A 10,169-nucleotide genomic window follows, 5' to 3' on the forward strand; every position below is an offset into this window, starting at 1 on the left:
TATTCTTATCAGCCGCACCTTATGCACTATTATTTATATATTATTTTTCATCCAGCCATTCATAAAAAAATCATCAAACCATTCAGATTTTCACCCTAATTCTAACCCTAGCCGTCATACACATAATGCATTCAGCCCCCTTCACACATATTCCATATATACACATATTGTTTCACGCAGCCACCATCACCCATTCTACCCTATTCTCTCCCATTTTTCCCTTTGCCGTGCGGCAGCACCATCCCATTTTCCTGAACCTTGCCGCAGCTTTCCCATTCATTCCAGCTTTCCCCCATCTTGCCGCAGCCTTCCTCCACCTTCCTACACCACCCCATAACCTTGCCGCACCACCCAACCTCCTTAAATCCATCCCCAACCCAAAATAACATCCAAATCATCCATTTAACCTCACTGCCGCATCAAGGAGAAGAGGAAAGAGGACTTAGACGCGCAGAAATTCAAGTGGATTCGTTGGGCATTCTAGGTGTAATCCATCCTTTGTTCTTTATGTTTAAATTCAATTTTATTTTTCTTGTTGTGAACATGAGAGGCTAAACCCCTATTTAGCTAGGGGGTGATTCGAAACCATGTTTATGCTTACAATATGATTTGATTACTTTTGGTTGGAATTTCATGAATGGTGAATTCAATTTGTTTAACTGTTTGATCGATAACTTATTTATGTTTGTTTATTGAGAGTGCACACTTAATTTTCATGCATGAATATGACGCTAGAATATAAGTGAATTTCACCTAATAGTTATGAACTTATATTCACAAGTAGTGGAGGTTGCTTATAAACAATCGCGTTAAATAAATTCTTGGCATAAGTTTCATGCAATCATAGTAACGAATGCCTCGTCAACACTTATAGTTTTCATGATGCTTAATGATTCTTGCTTGTATCTCTATTATGCAATTCATGAAGGGAACTTGTGGGGAATGCTTTGGGTTGTCGCATGCAATCATCCAATTCATTAACTTAAGGAAAACTTGACGGTTAATTTAAGCGGACCTAATTAACCCGGGGTGTTGAGTTTCATAATTCATCGAAAGACCAACTGAAAATCAAATTGTATGCAAGTGTGACATGTGTGGAGAAGAACCTTCTAGCTAGCATTCATCCATATTTTCATCACATTCATATTTACATTCTGCCTTTAAATTACAATCTGTGCATTTAGTTTAATTTCGTCAACACCTCAATCCCCCTTTACTTTAGTGCCCAATTTAGTTAGAACGTGTCTTAGTTTGTGTTTATAAGTGTTTTGTATTCTTTGAGTCTTTTGATTTGTTTTAGTGTTTTATTATTTAGTTTTGCATTCTTTGAGTCTAGTTTAGTGTTTTAACGTTTGTTTTACGCTTTTGAGTCAGTTTCCAAGTGAATTAGTAATCCCTCCTAATCCCCGGTCTAGAACGATCCCTACTTGCATCTTTACTACAATTGTCACAAGAGGGTTTTAATTTGTGTGCTTAATTAGTTCGCATCAATACTTGGGCACTTGTTTTATGGCATCTAAAAGAGGTAAGTTCACTTGGACTTTTCGAAAAGTATCCAAGATTTCCTTATCAGTTTGCTCTTTCTTAGACTTTATAAACCTACGAGGAAAAGGAATAGGGACACATGAGTTAAATGAATTTTGAACTTCTTTACTTACCTTATCAGAATCTTTTTTGTTCAATTCTGTATCTTTAGGAGACTTTTTAGTTTCTGTTAAAGCCTCATCTTGCTCAAGATTTTTGGTTTGTTGCTCCCCTTGCTCATTTGTATCTTTTCTAGTCCTCTTTTGCATCATTGGCTGCTCAAAAACTTCTTTTCCACTCCTTAAAGTCACAACATTCATCTGCTCCGCATTTGGATTCACCACGGTTTGGCTAGGCAACCTTCTTGGTTGATGTTGTTGCCCTATCAAACTTGCTAACTGACTCATTTGGCACTCAAGTTTTTCAATTGCTTTGTCTGTTTTCTGTTGATGAGATTGAGTAGAGTTAGCTAAAGAAGCAATTAAATCCTTAAGAGACTTACTTGGAGCTTGTTGTTGTTGAAGCTGAAATGGTGCTTGCGGTCTTGCTTGAAAGAAGCCAGGTGGACGATTATAGTTGTTGGGAACAGATTGTTGTCCATTGCCTTGATTGTTCCATTTTAAGTGTGAATGATCGCACTACCCCGCGTTATAGTTGTTGGAGTATGGATCATACTTTTGTCTTTGTTGCCCCTGAAACCCACCTAACGCATTAGTTTGCTCAAGACCAACTTGATCCATCAACGAAGGACACATGTCCGTGGTATGTCCCATCATTGAACATACATCGCACACCTGTTTTGGAGCCACCATAACCTGTTGCACAAGATTAGTCAAGTTAACTAATTGTAATTCAATACTATAGTTAGCACTTACCTCGTTAACTTTCTTAAGAGGTAGATCATCTCTCCCTCCAAATTGTCGTGTGTTGCCAGCAATGTTCTTTAATAATGCCTTAGCATTTGTTGGTGTCTTGTCCATGAATGCGCCTTCACTTGCTACATCAAGCATTACACGATCAGTACCACACAATTCTTCATAAAAATATTGTATTAAAAGATGTTCTGAAATTTGATGATTAGGGCAAGATGCAACCAAATGTGTGAATCACTCATAGTAATCTCCAAAGGGCTATCCATGTTGTTGTCAGATTGCACATATGTTTTTCCTTATGGTTGCAGCTTTTGTGGCCGGAAAATATTGCTCCAAGAATGCTTACTTCACCTGGTTCCATGTGTTCATTGATCCCGGAGGTAAATTGTAAAGCCACTCCTTTGCCTTAGCTTCTAATGTAAATGGGAATACCCTCAACTTGACTTGCTCCTCATCCACATTGGCTGGTTTCATTCCCGAGCATACCACTTGAAACTTCATCAGATGCTTGTTGGCATCCTCTGTTGAGAAGCCATGGAACTTAGGCAAGTAGTGAATCATGCCAGACTTAAGCTTAAATCCTCCTTCTGCATTTGGATATGTGATGCACAATGGTTGTTGATCCGTATTAGGCGTTGCCAACTCCCTCAAAGTCCGATTATCAGCCATGCCTTCTTGTGGTTCTTCTTCTTCTTCCGAACTCAAATGTGGTGGAGAAGATGGTGGTAAAGACACCGATGCACGCTTCTGCTTGATTGTTCCTCTAAGCTTTCGAAGTGTTCGTTCAACCTCAGGATTGTAGGAAGCTAGATCAATGCTCTTGAACATTCGAGTATGCATCTACTACGAAGAGTACCTGAAATAAAAACAAAAACAAAAACACTAATTAGACAAGAAAAGAAAACAATAGAAAAATAAGTAATTAGAAATAACAATCCCCGGTGACACAGCGCCAAAAATTTGATAGGATTAAAAGCACACCACTGATGCGAGATTTATACGCACACAAATTAAACCCTCTTTTTGTCAATTGTAGTATAAGTATAAGTAGGGATCGTTCTGGACCGGGGATTAGGAGGGATTGTTAATCACTTGGATTTGACTCCAAAACGTAAAAACACAATATAAAACACTATACTAGACTCAAATAATGCAAAACTAAACTTTAAAACACTAAAACAAATCAAAAGACTCAAACATCACCCAAAACACTCAAAACTGCCTTAAAAACACTTTCTGGGCAGTTTTGAGCACTTTGGTGAATTTGGACGAATTTGTGTAATAAATTGAATCAAAACACTTAGAAACATAAACTAAGACACTTTCTAACTAAATTGGACAATAAAGTAAAGGGGGAATGAGTTTTGGACGAAATTAAACTAAATGCACAGATTCTAATTAAAACAGATTGTAAAAATGAATTTGATGGAATGGAATGAATGGGAAGCTAGCTAAGGGGTTCATCTCCACACATGTTACACTTGCATAATAAAAAGATTTCCAATTGCATTTCAATAAACCATGAATTCTCAATGCTCCAAGTTAATTAGATCCGCTTAAATTAACTTTCAGATTTAACGTTATTGAATTGGATGATTGCATACGACAACCCAAAACATTCCCCACAAGTCCCCTACATGATTGCATAATAGAGATACAAGCAAGAATCATTACGCTCTATGAAAATTATAAGTGTTGACGAGGCATTCGTTACTATGGAATACGCATGAAACTTATGCCAAGAATTCGTTTAACGCGATTGTTTATAAGCAACCTTCACTACTTGTGAATATAAGTTCGTAACTATTAGGTGAAACTCACTTATATTCTAGCGTCATATTCATGCATGAAAATTAAGTGTGCACTCTCAATAAACATACATAAATAAGTTATCAATCAAACAGTTAAACAAATTGAATCCACAACTTATGAAACGCAATTAGAAGTAATCAAATCAAAATGCAAGCATAAACATATATTTCGAATCCCCCCCTAGCCAAGGGGGGGTTTAGTTCCTCATACGTACAAAACAAAGAGAATTGAAATTAAACATTGAATTCAAAGGAAAAGAAACACCTAAACATTCCAACAACTCAAACTTGAATTGTATGAACGTTTAGGCCCGCTTCTCTTCCTCTTTGTTGTAGCACAAGGTCTAAGGATAGTTTGATGGTGTGAATGGTTTGGGGAGTGGTGAAAATGGAAGGGGGAGGCCACGGCAATGGTAAGTTTTTGGTGTGTGAATGAAGATGGTGGTCACGGCGTTAAGGGATGGATTTGGTGTGTGAATGGAGATGGTGTTTGGATTAGTAGGGAATTGATGGAATGGTGCCTTAAGGCACGGCACCAAGGGATGGTTTTCTGAAAATGGAAGAGTGTATGAGAATGAATGAATTGTGGCTACAATGGATGCTTATTTATAGGTGAAAAAGAGGGAATATGACAGCTAGGAACTTGGTGGAAATCTGGAATGGTGATGGGAGATGCATGTGGCTGATTTATGCATGTGATTAAAGGGTGGGAGTGCATGTGCTTTGACAGAAATGAAAGGGAATACACAGCATGGTTGGAGTGTGCAAGGGAATGTGCTGAAAATGCATGTGAAAGCATGTGAATTAAAGCTAGGGTGAATGATTATGAATGCATGTGGAATGTGGCTGGAATGAAGTGTGTATGCACGGCAATGATGGGTATTTTCTGCAATGGTTGCAATGATGAAATGGATAGGAGTGCATGTGGCTTCAATGAATTAAAGAGTGGGAGTGATACACGGCATAGGGTGAATGGGTGATGTGTGAATGTGGTTGAATGATTAAGTGGCTGAATTGGATTAAAGAATGGGAATGCTAGGTTGGAAATGCATGTGGCTGCAATGAAAGAAAGTTGGAGATGTCAATGGTTATGCACAGCAAGAAATGTGTTTGATTGAATGTGCATGTGGCTGAATGCAAAGGGAATGCAAAGTGAATGAATAATGAATGCATGTGCACGGTTTTTGGGAGAAAGGTGGATGAATGTGCATGTGAATTAGGTTGTGAAAGCATGTGCAATGACAGCTAGGATGAATGCATGTGGAATGGCTGCATGTGGGTGAATGTGTGGCTGCATGGTCGAATGATTAAAGGGTGTGGAAGATGGCTGGAAAGTGTATGAATGGTGGAAGAAAGGTGGAAGGTTGCAGCAAAGGCTTAAGTGTTTGTGAAAGATGGCAGATTGTATGGATGAATGATTAGGGTCTTGTAAGGGTGGAAATGCATGTGGAGTGCATGATTGTTTATGATGATGTGCACGGCAAGGTTGGAGAAATGATTGTGGATGCATGTGTTTTAAAGGGGGAATGCATGTGAATGTGCACGGCGCAAAGGGAAATGGTTTTGGTGAATGGCTGAATTGAATGAGTAATGCACGGCTAAGGATATAGGAAAGGTTTAAATGTCCTAGAACTAAAGGGAACAAGGTTCCAACACTTTGGTCTTCAATTAGGTCTTCAATTTCGTCCAACACTTTGGCTCCAAGCATAAGCTATCCATCCTTAGCCCAAAAGTGCTCGAAAAGTCTCCAAAATGCATCTTTTTGCTCCTTTAGCCCTTTGGACCTACAAACACACGAAAATAGCTTAAAGTACTAAAATTACTAAGTACTAGCAACATAAATGCAAGAAAACAAGCAAACTAAGGCGCATAAATATGCTCCTATCAAATTCCCCCACACTTAGCTTTTGCTAGTCCTCGAGCAAAACAAAACAAAAGAAACCAAAAACAAAACGACACTGAACAAGTAAAACACAACCTAAACCTTCCAACAATCGTCTCAGGGATTTCCAATGCACATGACAAGTTAAAAATCATTATTCCCACAGATTTTAGCCATCTTTACACTTAAGTACATTCTTAATCATAGTCACCACATACTAGTTCACAATTAAGCATTTAAAACACATTTCGAATGTAGTAACATACCTTAGAGAATTTCCTCAATTCCTTACTAGAATGCACTCTATTTTCACACAGATTTTCTGACTACACACCCTACACTAGTTATATGTGAGAGATTGATGTAAACATGAAAGACTAGTATCTCACATATGTTATAACAAAGAAAGCATTTTCTGGATTTACGATAATGACATGAATATGATCTCATGAATGGAATGCTACTACTTAGAATGAGAACCAGTGATTCCATAAGCTCATATCAATTCCAAACTCCACATTACTGAACACATAACGATCAAGATAGAAGTCAAAGGGGTGTAACGGGGCTAGGGTATTAGCTAACAATGAAAGGTGAAGGATAAACAAACATTCTTAAAGCAATAGTGAGCAAAGTATTGAATTAGGCACTTAGAATTCCCCTTTGAATGAAAACTCAACTTTTGAACAAAAAGGGAGAACAAGCTCTTTTTTCTTTCTTTCTTTCTTTTCTTTTCTGTTTTTCTTTTTTTTTCATATGTTTTTCACAATTTTTTTTCTTTTCTTTTGACTCTCAAAACATACATAAACACTTAAGAACAAAACATTCTCTCCCCCACACTCATTTTCTTTCATAAAGTACTCAAAAGGAATTCATTTAAGTCATGCTCACTATCTTTTAAGAACAAGGGTGTGGACAGTCCTAAACTAGGCTAGGTTAGGATAATGTGGGTTAACAATGAATAAAGGCTAAACAAAGCTCAACGGGGTTAAAACTTACAACATATACGAAATATGGGAAGTAAGGCTATTTGGCTATGGTGGCAACTACACAACTTCATCTTGATATATGTTATGCAATTCAATGTCATGCTTTGAATGAAACGGATATAAGTTCTAGCATTTAGTTCTATCATGATACAATTGCATTCTAAGTAGCAACCAAGCAAGGAATAATGAGATCATGCAACAACTTTAGAAAACAAAGAATCACAAATTATAACTCTCCAAAGAAGGTAATGGCTCGAGTCTCACAGGGTTGTAGCGTTTGTTTGAGTTCCTTCCTTCAAGCATGTTACAAAAACGAATTTTTCTTTTATGATTGCATGTGAAGTCATACATTATAACCATAACCAAGCATATAGCAAGAGTAAATCAAACTTTTCTCTATGTTTATAACTCTTTTTAACAGTCATGCAATTACAAACCAAATCCTTATCATTGTGTTGGAAGGTACCCTAAGACAGAAACACACAAAAACGACTCAAAACACTCTTTTTAGGCTTTTCAAAACATGTTTTTCAAATTTTTATGTGATTTTCGGAGTTATAAAAACAAAACATACTAAAACATTCTAAAACAACTTAAAAACACCTTAAAACAGCAAGGAACAACATTTGAAGTAATGGGTGATAAAATCCCACGAATTTGCATTAAATATACTTAGTTACCCCCCCACACTTAAATCAAAGATTGTCCTCAATGTTTTAAGCATAGATTCACACAAAGCATAAGTAAATACACAAAAAGTACTTAAACATACTAAACATGGCAGAATGTAACTAACAAAGAGAAGAGTTTAGGGACGCAAATCTGGTTATGGAGTGTAAATTCCCTCTTCTCCTTGGTGATTGCATTGAGGCTTGATCTTGGTGATTCCACAGGCTTACTCTTGAACTGGTTTCCGCCCATCGTTGATTTTCCTTTGTGCTACTCTTGAACTGGGCAGCAGGATTCTTTTGGTCTCCCCCGAAGGTCTGAGCTTACTCCTTTTATTTGTTTCTTTGTTCAATCTCTCCAATTCGTATTGAAGAGGGTTAGAGGATAGCTCAGCATATGCAGTTGTTGCTTGTCTCCACATGCTTCAATGTATCATTTTCACTTGCCTTACTTGCTCCCCCTTGCAGAAGTGGTCCCTTCTCTGGAAGTGTATCAACCGTTGAAGATGACTACTCGAGAGCAACGCTAGGTAAGCAACCAGGGAATAGATTCCAGGCAGTCGGAACCAGATCGGAAGACTGACTCCAAATGCCGGCTGATTGCTTATTTCACTTTGCCATGCGAGTAAGAACAAGGACAAAGAAAAAGACAGGGAAAGAGCATGATATGAGATACTTTTGCTTTTGACCTTGATGATATGAGATACCTTTGCTTTTGAAGAAGCGGTGAATGAATCAGCACATGCTTCAATCCTCCTGGGTCATCTGTACTCCAGGCATCTGGTATCATCTTTGGGGAAGAAGAAAAAATTGAGTATTTCGAAAGGCTTTGCTGGGAGTGCGCCCTCAGAGGTGAGGAAGAGTTGGGCATTTTCTTCAGGTCTGCCTTGCCATAAAAGATGAAGGTCGATATATATAGGGATTTCCCAATAGCAAGTGGTGATACTGTTATTTTACCCTTGTCGACAAATGTTTTGATCCCGCAATTCCAGCTTTTTGAAATAGTGACGACTCTTCGATTTCTGAACGACGCCTCTTCGATTTCTGAACGACACGTAGTAGTGCGGATGCGGCTTTGTCAGAGATCTTTTGACAAAGTCGCACGCGTTTTCTGAAAACCAGAGAAAGCGTCGCCGAACTTTGCGCTTGTCAGCAAAAGTGTGTCGTTGCGATGATGACCTCCACGTGTTTTCAGCTTTGTCAGAGATCTTTTGACAAAGTTGAACGCGTTTTCTGAAAAGCCGAGAGATCTTCGCCGAACTTTACGCCGGAAAATCCGGCTCTTTGAATCGGTGGTCGTGGCGCCTTGGCTTTTTATAGAGGTATCGATCACCCCAACATATACACTCTGAAGATTGCCCATTCTTGAAAATCGACTCCGGCCCTTCAAGATTTAACTCCATCCACCCCTTCTCTTTGAACACCTTTGAAAAAAATGACTAACTCATCGAACCTTTGCTTAGATTTGAGTCTCAACAGCGATCCGGTTGTGCCCCGTCAAGGTAATGTATGGCGCCCATCTTTTTTATCTTCTAATGGTCCTCTTACAGGTGAAGACTCCATGATGACGGATGCAACAACAGCTACGATAGTAGCTAGGAACCTCCTCACTCCTAAGGATAGTAGGCTGCTTTCAGGACGGTCCGATGAGTTGGCCGTTCAAGAGTCCCTCGCTCTCAGTGTTCAGTGTGCAGGCTCTGTGTCCAACATGGGCCAACGCCTACTTGCTCGCTCCCGTCAGGTTGAATCGTTGATGGCAGAGGTGGAAAGTCTCAAGCAAGAGATCAAACAGCTTAAGCACGAGAATAGAAGTTTGCACGTGCTTGCCAACAATTATTCGACGGGCATGAAGAGGAAGCTTGATGAGCTGCAAGAATCTGAAGGTCGGATTCAAAGTGACCGTCAAAGGCTTGCGGCTTATCTCCAGAGGCATCTTTTTCCTGGGTCATCCAACGTTTGGCCAAGTATTGAGGCCTCGAATGCTCTATCTTCAATGCCTTCCGCTCCGATGCCTTCCGTTTCTATGTCTTCTGCTCCGATGCCTTCCGCTTCAAGAGTTTTGCCACGTAGTGGGTTTTTAAGTAAACAACCTTTGTGAAGCCTCCATCGTTCTGCCATTTTTTTTTTTTTTTTTTTTTTATGAACATGCTTTGTTTTATTCAGTGCATTGGGTTGCCTCCCAAGTTGCGCTTTCTTTTACGTCTTGCAGCCGGACGAAGAACCCAATCACTCCAGGATATGTTCACGAATCGGACGAGAACTCCGAGTCATAAACTAGTACCTAGAACAAGAAACAAAACAAGATTAAGAATCTGGAATAAAATAAAAACAAACGAAAATAAAACAATCCAAGGGATTAGCAAATTTGCTAATCCCCGGCAACGGCGCCAAAATTTGATGCGAGATTTATACGCACACAAATT

At 38.9% G+C, this 10,169-nt stretch overlaps 1 protein-coding gene across 1 annotated transcript; it reads right to left on the minus strand.

The window, feature by feature from the left end:
• Window positions 1–1,487: 1,487 nt before the first annotated feature.
• On the minus strand, window positions 1,488–2,534 carry LOC137747958 (uncharacterized). Its single transcript, XM_068488079.1, has 3 exons — window positions 2,400–2,534; window positions 2,228–2,339; window positions 1,488–2,128 (listed from the first exon to the last, which is right to left on the minus strand). Exons 1-3 carry the CDS (start codon window positions 2,532–2,534, stop codon window positions 1,488–1,490), a joined length of 888 nt encoding a protein of 295 aa, XP_068344180.1.
• Window positions 2,535–10,169: the final 7,635 nt, after the last annotated feature.

This window comes from Pyrus communis, chromosome 10, assembly GCF_963583255.1.
Source record: "Pyrus communis chromosome 10, drPyrComm1.1, whole genome shotgun sequence".
NCBI classification, from domain to species: domain Eukaryota; kingdom Viridiplantae; phylum Streptophyta; class Magnoliopsida; order Rosales; family Rosaceae; genus Pyrus; species Pyrus communis.

Bases quoted from the DNA above. Each gene is read 5' to 3' on its own strand.
- LOC137747958 (XM_068488079.1), bottom strand. From the start codon at position 2,534: ATGCTTGATGTAGCAAGTGAAGGCGCATTCATGGACAAGACACCAACA. The intron at 2,340-2,399 runs GTAAGTGCTAAC...CTTGTGCAACAG, and splicing joins CTCTTAAGAAAGTTAACGAG to GTTATGGTGGCTCCAAAACA. The intron at 2,129-2,227 runs GTGGGTTTCAGG...GGAACAATCAAG, and splicing joins TGAGCAAACTAATGCGTTAG to GCAATGGACAACAATCTGTT.